The sequence below is a fragment of the Rhea pennata genome, chromosome 1 (assembly GCF_028389875.1).
Source record: "Rhea pennata isolate bPtePen1 chromosome 1, bPtePen1.pri, whole genome shotgun sequence".
Classification (NCBI taxonomy): Eukaryota; Metazoa; Chordata; class Aves; order Rheiformes; family Rheidae; genus Rhea; species Rhea pennata.
Genome location: NC_084663.1, coordinates 172,786,621 through 172,801,543, shown reverse-complemented (window position 1 = coordinate 172,801,543; position 14,923 = coordinate 172,786,621). Strand labels below are relative to the sequence as shown.

General features: G+C 39.5%; 1 protein-coding gene across 5 annotated transcripts in view; it reads right to left on the bottom strand.

The window, feature by feature from the left end:
• Window positions 1–14,923, bottom strand: part of KLF12 (KLF transcription factor 12) — a 262,186-nt gene that overhangs the window by 25,159 nt on the left and 222,104 nt on the right. For all 5 annotated transcript variants that reach the window (XM_062566900.1, XM_062566905.1, XM_062566904.1 and 2 more), the window contains one exon: window positions 821–978. In XM_062566900.1, the coding sequence (XP_062422884.1) occupies window positions 821–978 (158 nt within the window). The remainder of the gene's footprint in view (window positions 1–820; window positions 979–14,923) is intronic.

Here is a 14,923-nt window from a genome sequence, read left to right as displayed (position 1 = left end):
CAGCTGTTTCAGAGTTTATCCACAATAAAATATAACATTTACAAATCACTGCCTCAGCTACCCTCGGATGCTTATCATATGTACTAGTAACAGCCCATAAAATTATTGAGGACACCAAGTATCAAGTAAGTGTTAAGTAGTAAGGATCATTAAATGGGATCCAGTTCATCTAATGTAGGTACCTCTCTGCACCTCCATTATAGGGATCTAGTGTACTTGTCCTCGTAAACCGATCAAGTCCCCTTTGTAGTAAGTGCTAGTTGGCTCTGAAGGCCTCCGGAAAGAAATCCCGCTCTCCTAAGTTTAGACTTGAATTGAACTGAAGGCATTTAGTGGCACCTACCATTCAAAGGCTAAATCTATAAAAGCAAGCAGCAGCTCAATACGAGCAGATCTGTAGAGTCAAACAGTTGGTGCTGAAGATCCATGCCCATGGATGTGTCCCACCATGCTGTTCTTGGGAGTTTTATTTGGACTACTTTGGTCAGTCCCATGCACTGAAGCACACTAGATGTGTCCCCAGAGGGCACTTTCCTGTTTAGCTTTCTCTGAAAGAAGACCAGTTTGTGCTCTCTGAGACTACTCTTGTGCTGTGAAGCAAAGCATAGGAAGTGGGGATGACAGGGAAATTCAATTCAAAAGCACGCTCTTGATCTGCATGAAAATGCTGATGGCAGATGCACCCACAGACATCTCCATCAGTTATATACAGAACTACGACTCATTGCATAAGATGCACGACAAGTTCAGTACATCCTAAACTAGGCATAAAGGAACCTACTTGTTTTAACGCCAGAACACAATGCCAGTGAAGTCTTACCTGTGTGTGTCCTTCGGTGAGCCTTCAGGTGAGAACTTTTTGTGTATACTTTGTTGCATCCCTCGAAGTCACACCGATGGATGCGCCGCTTCCTGGAGTCTGGAGACTCAGACCTTCTCTGACGTCTTGTGCTCTCAATACTGAATGGTGAAATTGAACTGTAAAACATAACAGAAGCAAAAAATGAAGCAAGAGCATGATATATATCTTGGGACTGCCAAAATCAGTTTTAACAGATCATTATGCCAGAAGGGACCTTAATGATTGCTTAAATATTTCTTTTTCCACACCACAGATGACAGCACCTCTTTAAAATAGTTCCTATTTGAATACAATATATTTTGCAGTATGAAATAATTCAGGTTCTGATTTAAAAGTGTTTAATATGTCAGAGAAATCACCACATCCTTGAAATACTGCTTTGAAAATGAACTAGCCTCACTTTATCTGAGCTTAATTTCTATTTTAAACGTCTCCAACTTCAAGTTCACTAACTCGTTTTTTTCTGAAGAACTTTATACATGACTTCACAATTTATCTTTGATAAGTTTAATCTTGAAACCTTTTGTTAAAAGATGTTTCTAGTACCCAGATCTGGACTGTGGATGCCCCTATTTGACCAAACACATCATTTGCTAAGATACCCAGATCAGCCTGCATTAATGATCTTTCCACTTCCTTATTTGACAATTCTCAGTCTATCACCTGCCAACTATTTAATTTTGTTTCCTTCCAGGCCACTGATTAATAAGAAAGTTTAACTGCACAGAGCTAGAGAAAAATTCCTATGGAAATGCATATGCTCACTGAAGATATTCCATACAGAAATGTCCTAGGACCTACCAGTTATCCCAATTTTAACCAATTAAAATATATTGTTTGAGTTCCAAATACAATGCATACCATGTCAAATGCTTTAAATAAGTTTACTACAACAATATATTTGCCTTGGTTAGATAAATTTGTGTCATAAAATGTTATCAAGTTGGTATGCCAGGATCCATTTTTTAAAAGCCCTCATTGCTTCCCATTAATTATATTACTCAGCTATAAATCATTATTAATTGATCTCCTTATCAGCTCCATTATGGTTATATTGCACAGCAGTCATGTTCACTTACAGCTAAACACCAGCATGATGCTTTCTCTGTTCACCTGTTACAGCTATTTTAAATACTGGGACAACATTAGCCTTCCCCAAGTTTTCTGGGACTTCCATGACTTTCCCAGGTTTATTGACATTCAAGACAAATGATCTAGAGATTCATCAGCCAGCTCTTTTATACTCTTATGAAGCAAGTTCTCAGATCCTGAAATAATTTGTGACTGTCAAATGAAAATAAATTATCAAGAGAAATCTGAATCTGTCCACAATAAGAAATAAGTATGTACCTTTGAGGAAGATGAAACACTAAGAATGGCATTTGAAAGAAATATTGAGGTTGATGTATCTCTGGAGAAGTTTTTATGTCAACACTAATATTCAACCTTCTGTTACAAGAGCCAGTGTTGTTACAGCTATAGCTGTTCTGGCATAAACTTTATTTTTAGGGATTTCTAAAACTTAGTGATGACGGTTTATACTGGGCTAGAACTTTGCATAAAGGCTCTCACAGCATTAGCATGTGACTTCATTGATGTTCCAATCTGCTATATTACAAATCTTTAAGCCTTAAATTTATGGTAGTCCAAATTTCTGTTTTTGTTTAAATATTTTCATAATACGATCCTAATTTAACAAAACTACAATTAAAAAAAAATAATAATATTGGAGTACTCTTTCTGACAGCCCTCTTTTAACACTTGAAATGTGCTTATACTTCATCTTCAGGCTAAGAATTTTTTCAGAATAATTATTTTTGTTTAGAATACGAGGCATGTAAATGGGCAGAAAGGAAATCTCTGAAACAGAGGAAAGAATAGACAGAGGACTGTAATATCAACAACTAACTAAAAGCAGTCTCCAAGTGAGCAGGATGATTAACATTTTACCTATGTGACAGGAATACAGATATGTTTTGCTGTCATAGAAATGGCTTGGGTATTGCGTTTAAGCATCTGCATCTCAAGGCAAATAAAAGACTTGGTTTAGATGATTCATTGAGATAAGTCTCACTTTTTTAAAACATCCCAGCAGCTAAAATAAAAAGCAAATGTGTAAATCAAACCTTCAAGCTCAACACTCAAGGTACATAAGCCCAAGATTAGAAAATCTTTATCTTAAAAAATAAATATTTGTGCTTCATTTTTGCTGTATGTGATTTATGAGCTGTCTTAAATGCCTATTTTGCAACAGGGCGTTCAGATCCTGGATAGTACAGCTTGTTTAAATGGGAGGAGGATCAAGCTCACTATGCTGCTGTAACTTCCAGTATGGAGAGAAAAGAGCCTCCAACACAATCAGCACCTCGTAAAAGGCTATTTGTCACGTACAAGAGGGTGACCTCATGGCTATGAGCAGCTCGGTGCTTACCCTGGCATTTATACAGGAAAGGATGGAATAAAATGGTGCCAGGAAGGTGGCACAGAGTCAGTGCTGCTGTTTCTCCATTCGATTACTCACTCTTTCTAAAAGGCAAAGCGTCAGGCCCACCTCTTCCAAGCTCGGCAAGCAGCAAAGCAAGCGACAGAAAGCGCCGTGCCTTGCCATTTTCCATAGAAAGCTTCACAGCTATTACTTGTTCAGGACACCGAGGAGAAAGGTTACCGTCGGCTAGAAAAAGCAGATGTAGCCTCATACTTTCCGTTTCAGCAGTGTACGCTAAATAATATACTAACCAACAAGAGCGACACATACACATAACAGCTAAGAGCACATCTCCAAGGTGATCTTCCTCTGTCACTGTAACTTTGGAGATGGAGAGACAGAAAACATGTTACAGGTAGAAAAACAGCCAAATCCTAGCTGGGAACACAAGCTCTGCTTTTTGCCTCGCACAAGCCATGTGACTTGCTAAATGGAGACACCACAAAAAGTTGTAAAAAGAGCATGAAGACCCATTTTTAAGCTTTCTGAGGTAAGTCCCTCTCACAATAACGTTCGATTCCTTTGCCTCCCTTCTTTCCGTCAGTCCTGCAGCAGCAAAGGGGCAAGCTCCACCGATTTGGGCAATTTCTGCAAAACAACCTTGCCAACCACCCAGAGACACATAAAAAAATAAAGGCCTCTGAATGGTGTTTGGTACTTTTTAAAAGCCATAGGGGTTCTGCCAGTTGGCTTTGCTCAATACAAAGCTCCAGAAAGTATTGCTCTCTGGTATCCCACTTGACAAACAAAGCGCGGTACTCAAGAATGGAAATGTCTGGGTATTCATAGGTATTTATTTTGAGAGGAGGGTTTTTTTTGCATACAATGCTTTTAAAATCATGGAAATGAAATAAAAAAAAAATGTTTTAAACCATATTATAGCAGCTTGCCTCTCTTGATTTCAAGTGTCCCTTCCAGTCTGCCCAGAGTGAGAAACTCGGGCAGCCTTTAAGGCTCAAGGTGGGGTTTAGCTACAGGAGGACTGAAACCATACACCACATCCCAGGGAAATTACAGGAGGGATCAAATTACCATCGAGCCGTCAGATTTGACAGATTAAAATTAACAAAGAAGAAAGTCTGGTTCTGACTTGTCAGCTTGACTTTTTTTTTATTTGTATTTAATTATTTAGCGAAACAGTGCAATTTCTGTACTACTGTAGAAATGACTATGCTAAGGTAAACCCTAGGAGACTGCCTGTCTTCTCCACCAAACACTAGCAACACCTATGGTCATAGTTGCCCATAAGGTGAAATGAATGAAATCAGATGGTGTCTGGCTGTGAGCATTTAGGGTGATTTAGGGTGAATGTCACCCGTGGTATTTACAGCTGAAACTGAACCCGTACATCTCTGAAACTCACACTGGGCTAAGTGCTTTTCTCTGAGGCAAGAAGTCTGCAAATTGAGAAAAAGAGTTAGACTTCACCAGCAGATGGCCTTCAAGTTCTCCAGAACATGATTTGCTCTGCACACAACAGGGCTTCGAATAAGCCAGGCAATGCAAAATTATTTTTCCTTTCTACTAATGCTGCCTATGATTTCCTGAGTGTTTTTCTTCCACTCTTTTCTGCAGACTGTGAAAGGCCCCTGCCCTTAATCCATGCAGTGACGGTCTGTTAAAAACACATGTTCTGCAGTGATGCTGTTGGTCCTCCTGTAGCGATGCCACGTTTCCTGTGCACAGAGCAGAGCTGCCCACCGAGCGTGGTGGCTTGATTAAAGCCCTGAACCGTATTCAGCGCTTAGACACACAAACAACTCGCCGCATGGTGACAAGTTACTGCACACCAGCTGCTCCACAGAAACAGCCTGCACACGTACTCTCACCCTGCGGCAAACACACAGTACTTCTCTTTTCCCACTGAAGTATTAACTTCCCGGTGTTTCCCCATTCCTGGCAAGGCAAGAGCTGGCCGACACAGCCGCTGAGGAGCAAGTGTCGCACAGCAAGCTGTCGCCCCACCACTTTCAGGTCTTTGCTACAGGAATACAAACGCTACCCGAGTGCTGCATTTGTGTAACGCAGCCGTCCTTCCGACTGCAGCCCTTACTCTTCTGTGGTCTTTCTGGCACCGTGAGCTCTGGCCCTTCCCATGAAGGATGCCATGGGAAGAGCCTCGACTCCAGGGCTTGGAGGTACAGGTCTCCCGAATCCCCCCGCGCTGCCATACAGCTCCTTGCTAGCTGGGAGGCTGTATCGCTTCTTCCTCAGATAGATGGAGCTAAATAAAAAAAAAAAATCGCTACAGCTAATAACAGCAGCCAAGAAGGCTTCTGGGTCGTTGTCAGCTGAAACGGATGCTGACTTCATTTTGGAGAGAGACCCAGGCACGTAGCGACTCTGCCCCCTCCGCTCTCGTTTCCACCAGAAGGAAAACCGGACTGGGGCCGGCACGTTGCAGCAGTCGTTCAGTCTGCACCGTCGGCTCAGCAAGCCGTAACAGGCCCCGCAAAGTACGGAAAACGCGATCCACCGTCCTGCCGTGCTTCTCCTTCGCAGGCTCGGGGCTGCTGAAGGATGCGAGCTGACAACGCGGCTAAGCTAACCTAACTGGACAGTCCTGCTCCAGTTGCTTTCTCTTACGTCAGCTCTGGCACTTGCCTGATCCTGCAGCGAGACAGCCCAGGGACCTACAATGATGAAAAATCAATTCTACAAAATACAGGAACAGCTTGCTTGCTTTTGCTGGTTTAGCTCCCAAAATAATGCGGTCAGGAGAGCACCTGCACCGACACTGGGAGAGGATGGGAGCCTACGGCCACGGGAGAGGGCAGGGTCATCAGCCTTTTCAGTGGCAACTAGCTGTTATATTAGGAGGGTCGTAAGTGAAGTGGAAAATCATGCTTTGCACTGAGAAAACTGCGAACATAGAATCCACATAAGGAGTAATAGGAAAATCCACCTCCCTCTCCTCAACAAAGTCCCTTCTGGTGATTTTTGTGTATGTAGAAATCACACAAAGATAAAACGCAAAAATAGATGAGATTAAAAAATTTGGTAGAGATTATAACTGTTAAGTTCTTAGAAGGTGATAATGTGCTTTGGTGATAGAGGATAAAATCAACAGGCACACATTAATATCTCACCCTCGTGAATATTTTGGAAAACCTGATATTTACAGTTTTTCTTTTTCAAAAATGGGAAAAAAGATTTAAATATAAAATATGTAAATAGATAAACAGTATATAGATCTAGCAATGACAATCGTTAATTTATGAGATGTGCATACCTTTTGGGCCAATCTTTCAGGCACATTCACTAAGAATGCATGCAAATGAAATAAAAGCACAAAATTCAGATATAATATGCCTACTCTCAGTACTGTAATGAGCAGTTTAAGAAAATCCTTGGATCGCTAGCACATACACATAATTCAAAGGGATCCTGGGTTGCTTAGCAGTTATGGAAATCAGAGCTCTTAAGTGGGCACCTATGGGCTTCAGAGTGGAATTTTCTGCATTATTTTTGAAAATCTTGGCCTTTGGACCCAGCGTAAGAGTTGCACCCTCGGAGCAAACCAATCAAGCAGCCAAGCAATATGCTTTCACCCATGATAGTTTTCTGTCTTTCTTCACGTGAAATGAGTCAGTGAAGACTACGCACAGACTCACAGAGCTGCTCTTCACCAAAGACAGTGAGAAGTGGAGAAAAAAGTAGTCCTAACACATTTGTTTGATGCCTCTGGTACATTTATGAGTCAAGTAAATACATGCACAGCAGCAAACAGCTCATTCAACCACTCTAAAAAGGTTTCAAACATAACAGGTAAAATATGGGTACTCACGTGTCCTTTGAAATGCACTGCCAGGTTTCTAACTCTTTTAGATGTATTTGTTTTCTGTAAAACTACCCCCCTACCCACACACCAGTAGTTTTTAACATAACATAACTTCCTTTTCTGATAGCTCTTACAATGTTATGTTCCCACTCAGTATATTGGTGAAAATAACTTTGGAAATTATGAACATATTAAACTGTGATAAAATTTGGTACACACTATTTTTCCCTACAATTTTAAAAATTTCAGCTACTACTATAGTAGTGAGATGCCAAAACCATACTATATAAAAAGTAGTAGCTTTTCCACTTTAATTTGCTTAATAGGTTTGGGTGTAACCTCTTGTTGAAATAGTGCCCTTGAATATTTACTTCTTGTCTTTTTTTAAAAAATATAATTTCTAATGTGTTCTTTTCACAGAAAAAAACAGATGCACATGTGTATATACATATGAATTCTTTCTCCTCTAATTCTTAGATTCTAATTAATGTTTCATGAACAGCAAACATCTGCCTTAGGAATGTTAGACATTAAAACATATCAAGCAGTACTTAAGATGATCGTAAAAGGAAAATATGCACTACTCAATTTTATTAGCAGTAGTTACTTCAATTAGTACATTTTAAGGTGATTTTACACTGGAAATTACACATTTTGTCACGAAAGGAAGGAGGAATTTGGCTGTATGTGCAAACAGCAAACATATTAAATGGGAAAATTACATGGGTAAACAATATACAGATATGAAATGATTTGAATACATTTGGTTCAGAAAGCCTCTGAGCTGAAAATAGTGGGAAACTAGGACAGGAGCAGATGGGAATAGGAACACAGTGAATTTGTCCTTCTATATTTTCACCTAGATATCTGCTCAGGCCACTGCTGGAGATAGAGCGTGGGGGAAGAGACACCTTTGGTCCAGCTCCGTATGGCCACTCTTGTATTCTCACATTCTTATTCAGGGTAGCCAGCAAACAAAATACTCCACATATCTGTGATCATGACTTTATCAACAATATTTATTCCTACTGAGACCAACTAAAGTTGCTTGGATTGCTGACTTGCCTTGTAAAAACAAACGGCATTACAACATCTTTCTGGCAGTAGTAGAACTGAATGTGCAACTATGATGAAAAACAAGCTCCGGGCAGTGAGAAAGAGCTTTTGGTGCTAGGAAAAGCACCAATGTCAATCAACAAGCAGAACTGGGCATGTCTTATCAAAATTATCCATCATTTATGCTACTAGTTGCGTTAAACTGGGACATGAGAACAAGACAGCTGCTTTATGGTGCTTCTTAACTATGTTTATGCTGCAGCACGTGGGAGTGCTTTCCAGTTCCCCAAACCATGTTCTCCTTCGGGTGTATCCCAGCTCCACACCAGGATGAGATCTGAGCACATAGCATGTTCTCCTCTTTCACCTCATTTCACTGTGCTTGGATTGCAAGGAAAGGAAGCTGAGCCAGAAAGTGTCTACAGGATGCTCCAGTACCTCTCCTGGATTTGAGGACCGTAGGACCAGGACCACAAAGCACACTGCCCCACAGGACAGAGAAAGCCTAAAATTCAAGACTATAATGAACTCTGATATGACAGTAAAATAATAATAAAAAAACCTCTTCTACCTATTTTTCTATTTCACACTGATCATTAATTAAGAAAATTTTACACTAGAGACTTACTGTGTAGAAGAGCGCCAGAATTACACCAGTTAACTATCCTGCACTTAAGCATTGCCTGTATTATTTAAACATTTATTCCTGGTACTGGGAAACAGGAAGTTTACTCCAGTAGGACAACTTGCATGGGCTACAAATCTCACTATAAGAACCAGAATCTGGGCCAGTCATTAAGCAAAAACAAACTTATTCCCACAAAACTACATTTGGCCATAGCTAAGAACGGGCATTAGCAACTCCTGGAAGAGTGACAACTCTACTGAATTACCAGGCTCAGGTATTCATGAAAATTCATGAAAAAGAATCTCACATTTCTCCTAACTGACATTAGGGCATACAGAGCTTGTTTCTATCCCTGGAAGTTTTAGAAACATTTGCTGGTAAAGCTATAAAGTTTTACACATAGACAAGATACTTTCAGTACTTCTAAATATAAATGTAACTGTCCTTCATTGCTTCCTCTCTCCTCCCTGGTCTGGGTAGATGGACTTACAGCAGGTAAGACACTTAGCCTCATAGATTTTGAGATGATAAATGACTAAAATTGTTTAATATGTTTTAAACATGTTTTTTTCTAATGCATTCAACTTATACAAAATGCATAGCAGCATGATCTGTAATTCCAGTTTTTGAGAACAGCTGAACAAATTTCAAAGATTGCTCTGAATATTGAAGGTCAGATCAAACTCACATGAACATCACCTTTTATAGCATGTCACACTGCTGTAGAATACAGAATAAAACAAAATGCAGAATAAAGAAAAACTCAACTTTGAAGGCACCTGTTGAGGTCACCTACTCCAATCTGCTGCTCTAAACAGCATTAACTTCAGAGTTAGATCTTGTTCTGAAAACCTGCAAAGACAGAAAAACTGCATCTCTCTGGGCAGCATGTTCTAGCACTCAGCCACAGTCATTGTGATTCATTCTTTCTAAAGAGAGTTTCTAACCTACGTTCACATTTTTCTGAACAGTTCCTACATAAATGTTTATATTTACAAATTCACATACCTACACATTATAAGGAAAGATAACAGAGTGGCCATGAGCTAAAGCAAGCTTGAATTTCTTTGAATTTCCCCCCTTTTTTTTTAATTTTAATACCTTGCTTTAGACAAAATGTAAAATGTTCTTCTCAGTTGAAGTGGAAATCCATGAAAATATGGAAGTCTCAAGTAGCAGGAAAATATCACAATGAACTTACATGTGCAATAAAGTGCATATGCAAAAGTCTGTTCTTCAGATCTGATGACAAAGTATTGTATGCCTTCCTGAAAACAGGAATAGCTCCTGAAATGCTGTATGCCAATCATGTTTAACTGTGTTAGTTCAGGTCTAACAGCTGGAAGAGAAAGAACATCTATATTGTCTCTTCCTTTCACAGCTAGTAGGAAAGCCAGGTTTATTCACAGGCATGTTTATGTACTAACAGTCCTACCATCCACTACAGAAGGAGCCTACGGCAATGCTGAGCTTTTTCTTTCTTTTTTGTTTCTTTCTACACATAACAGACCTTTCTACAGAAAACAGAAAACAGGATAACTCAGCACCTCAAACTCAACTTTGAGAGCATGAGGTCCTGGTTTTCACCTTTCTTATTCCTTCTGCATTCATACTTCTCCTTCATGTTTTTCTGGAAACACATACACGAATTACAGTGATACTGGCATTCTCAGCAGAGGAAATTAAAAAAAAGGAAATAAAGAGCACTGTTGGAGGTACGGACTGAGTTGAAATTTCTAGGATGGAAATTAGATGAGTATATACATGTTCACTTTTTTCACCTTTGTTCTGGCTGTTTGGAGAAACAGTACAGATGCCGCATTTCCTAATGTAGGGGTCCTTTCATGCTGTATCCTGTTCACTGCATTTTATCCTCAGCATGTATTTTCACTCTGATTTCTTGCATCTGTGCAGCAGATCCAGGCCCAATGCCTATACAGGGGTGACCTACTCAGGTCTTGCCTATGCATTCACTTAAGTAAGAACCTCTCTCTCGTTGGTTAGACTAACAAATGTGGGACTGATCTGGTGGTTACAAATTATCTCTTGTGTATCCTTAGCTGACAAAACTGACAAATAATGTCTTGCCAGGTTAGTGACATTAAATCAAGACATTGCATCCACCGGGACTGGAGCTCTTATGAGTGACCTTTTCTTCTTGTTCAGAAGGCTTATTATCAATATATTAAATATTTGATTACCCTGGGGATACCAATGTATAATGCAATTATGGGTGGTCATCTGTCATATTCTGTGTCCTCAAACAGATTTTGATAACTACTAAATAGTGTATCTATGTTTATGTATGTAAAGATAACCTGCCAACCCCAACAGAATATGTCATCTCAAAAACAATTTCATATGCTCCATAGCCATCTACAGTGCTACTATCTCTGAGAATATATATTGCAAAGACTAAATCTACTGCAGAGATAAAATACTTATCATATTATTTGATCTGGATAAGAAAAAGGGACTAAATGATTTAACTCATTTTGGGACAGAAATCTTGCTGAGCACAAAATCATGCTTCAGTGATTAGTGTTTCTCTTTCTAAAACTCTCCTCTAATGAATAAAGTTTGAGCTTTCTGAGTTTTTTTTTCTTCCTCTGAGCTTCCTCTCCTATTGAAAGCAAGTTTTTACAAAAGAATATTTGAAAATATTCCATAAATCAAAATTGTTACTAACTCCCAGAGACTATACAAATAGCATTACAATGCATTCATGAACAACGAGGAATCCTGATAGCTTTATGTTATACAAGGAGTTAGTGCCTATATTCAGTATGCTAACTTGTATCTGACTTTAAATGATGCATGTCATCAAGTATCTCTTCACTTAAATTACAGGCTCCTTGCTGCACCCTTTTTTGCTGTTCTGTGTTTGCAGAGCAAAATAAGAACAGTAGGGTGCTAAATTTCATGACTGGAATTTTAATACACTATCACAATACCAAAAAACCCACTACCTTACCCTGTATCTTTGTTTTCCCACAGCTCTTAATAATATAGTCTGACTTGAAAGAACAGCAATATTCTGGGCTTCCCTGGGTCTAGCTCCTCAGCCCCTTTTCCTTGGGACTGCCACTTCCTTCCTTCACCTGCCCTTTTTACTCTCGCTCTTCTTCCCCCAGTCTTAGGCCACCTCCTCCTTCAGAACTGCCATTCTAGAGGATCACCGGCAGGGTTTGTCACTCGGCTTTGACACTCACTGTCACACTGATATGAATTTATATATTCACAGTTTCACGCTGTTGGTGAGTATCTGAAAGATTTCTGCTGGCTGCAGCTGCACACTGGGACAAAAGATATTCCTGGAAGTTGTAGAAATTGCTAGCCCATATAATTTCTGGGAAAGAGGAATGTATGGCTACAGTCCACAGGCTGGAATAGTTCCCATGTCTATTTACTACTTTTGCACAGACTAGTTAGAGGATGTGAACAGCTACTTCTTTTTCTGCTCTCCATTACTGAAATCATCCTGCTTCCAGTCTGGTGAATACTCTGTCCGTACTCAGAGTAACTGCGGGTAGGCAGACTCCTTCCACTTCTAATTAAGCAACAACACAGCTACCTACTTCTCATACACACCAAAGAGGTGAATTTCACCAATTCCTTGTTTATCACTACATCAGTTCAGCAGTCCCAAAGATACCCAACTTGGATGCTGACCTCAGGCAAGTCAGTGGCAAAACTAGCTTCATCTTCAATAAGTCAGTCTCTCAGTCAGGAAGCCGGAAGAAAGTGGCTTGTACAAACTGGTTCCCTTAAAGCCTCCATACCAAAACAGCGCTGCTTTTACTATGTCAAGTGTTCAAGAGAGGGATGAAATTTGATTAAGAACAAGATTATTTCTGTAGGTGGATAGCATGCAGCCATAAAGTACATTTTGTACTAAGAAATCTAAGGAAGTAACTTCATCTTTAACAGATCTTTTAGTCACACTAGAAACTGTTTCATTTGCACTCAAACACAAAGTACAAAATCTCTGCCCTTCATGATAATATGCCTTATTGCTTTTTCTCGATTGGCAATTAGGCTGCTAGCCAAGTGGCTTTACTGATGATGTCTGGATAGTGCAGCGGCTGCACGGGCTTGCCATCATGCTCCTCCACCTGGAAAGCTTTTTGGCCCTCAGTGTGGTTGTACTCTGACCAGGAAAGCTGTAGAAGCCTTTAGGACGGCAATATTCTTCAAAAACAACAAGAACAAAATCCCAGTGCCTTCCTGCTGTCAAGAGAAGGGTCAAGAATTACCCCCATGTGTGCTCCAGCCCTGCTAAGGCAAAATCCAACTGAGAACTTGGCTCGTTATATTAACTGTGACTTTGTATGTGAGTTCCTAAGAAAATTCTCAAGCCAGGATTTAAACTGAGTAAGATATAAATGAAATTACCTCTTCAATTTTTTGAAATATAACACAATGTGTTTTCCTGATAAGAACTGTTTTCCCACTGGCTGAAGGGCGTATGCGTCCCTTTGGGATGTCAACTATTCAATTATTTGATGGAAATTATTCTGCTGTTTCCAACAGACATTGAATGCTTTGTTCAGTAAAACACAAAAATATACAAAGTTGAACAAACCTTGTAATTTTAGAGATATTCAAACCAGCCCTTCCCTAAATGCTAGCAATAAGCAAAACTACATGTTTACAGGCTCTATAAAAGAAATTTTATTTAGTTTTATCTCACAAGAACTTTTTAGATAAATATTTAGAAATGATGTTGCCCAAAGTTATTAGGGGATTATTATTATATTGGGGGGGGGGGGGGAGAGAGAGAGAGAGAGAATTCATAGTTTTTGATATACTACTGAAGTTAAATGTACACTATTTCACAGGGGGGGTAAACAGCCCCCATTTCCAGATTAGCACACTTTTTCCTTTAATTTGAAAACATCTCAGGGAGGAAGGAAGGAAATAAGTTCCCTTACATTCATAAATATAGCCTGCTCACCAGCTTGATTTCTTGTAGATGCTGCCTTAGAAATGCGTATCAGACCTCTTTCATCCACATGATGCTATTTGTCCTATTTAGTGTTAAAGCAAATTTCCATTGCCATGTTATTATTTCATATATTTATTTTTCACATTACCATCACTATCATTCATTTTCACGCTCTTTAAAACACATTACAAAGACAAACATGCGAAGAAACGGAGCCTATTTGTCTAGCTGCTGTTTCTGAAGTGGGTGCATCCCTCTGCGTTGAATCTCCTACAATGCTGAGAATCAAAGATGTCTATGCAGAATAATGCATAATAATAATGGACCATGCTGTTAACCTTGCTAATTTATGCATGTTGCCCCTGAACGCTCATTAGTGTCTTGCCAAGTGTAGTATTTAAGTCCCAAAGGTAGGCCAACAAATCTGAGCGCCTGGAACAGACTGTTCTTAATTTCAAAGCATCTTAAACTTACCCTCAAGAGGACTGGTCTGGGATCCAGCAGTTCCTTGCTATGCCACAGGTTTCCTACACATATTAGCCTATTCCCAAAGCCAGTGCTCCTGACCTGTGATCCAGTTCATTCATCTCTAGAATTTCTATTGCTTCACTGAAAGCACCATCTCCTAAACCTTCACAGACAGGTTGTTTGGTTTGATAGCTTAAATCCTTTGTCAGTAACTAGAATTATTTGCCTCTATATAAGATGCAGCTATGAAGATTTCACTGCAAAACACACTGGCAAAATAGAATAAAATGAATGACTGCAGAAGTACTCTTAGGAATTTTTACACAGAATTCTGCCATGTGGAAAAACACATTAGGATTTATTTAAGTGTATTTTTCTTGAAAAGAAAACCCCTCTATGTACTGCTGGGCAATTTTCTCTCCTAAATCTACTACAATCTCTGCTCGTTTACTAATTTTACACACAGTATCAGTCACCAAGCAAAGTACCAACTAATACTGCCAACATAGTAATTAAAAGCAGCCAGAGTGCATACACTGAAGCTTTTACTGCAGAAATCAGTCAGTTAAAAATCTAGCAAAACTCAACCCTGCACATATGTTGTTTTGTTTTGTTTTGTTAAATGGGATGGAACACAGCAGAACTTTAAAGATCAAAGAAACCCATAATTTCTGAGAACATTTGGGGTCTTAGTA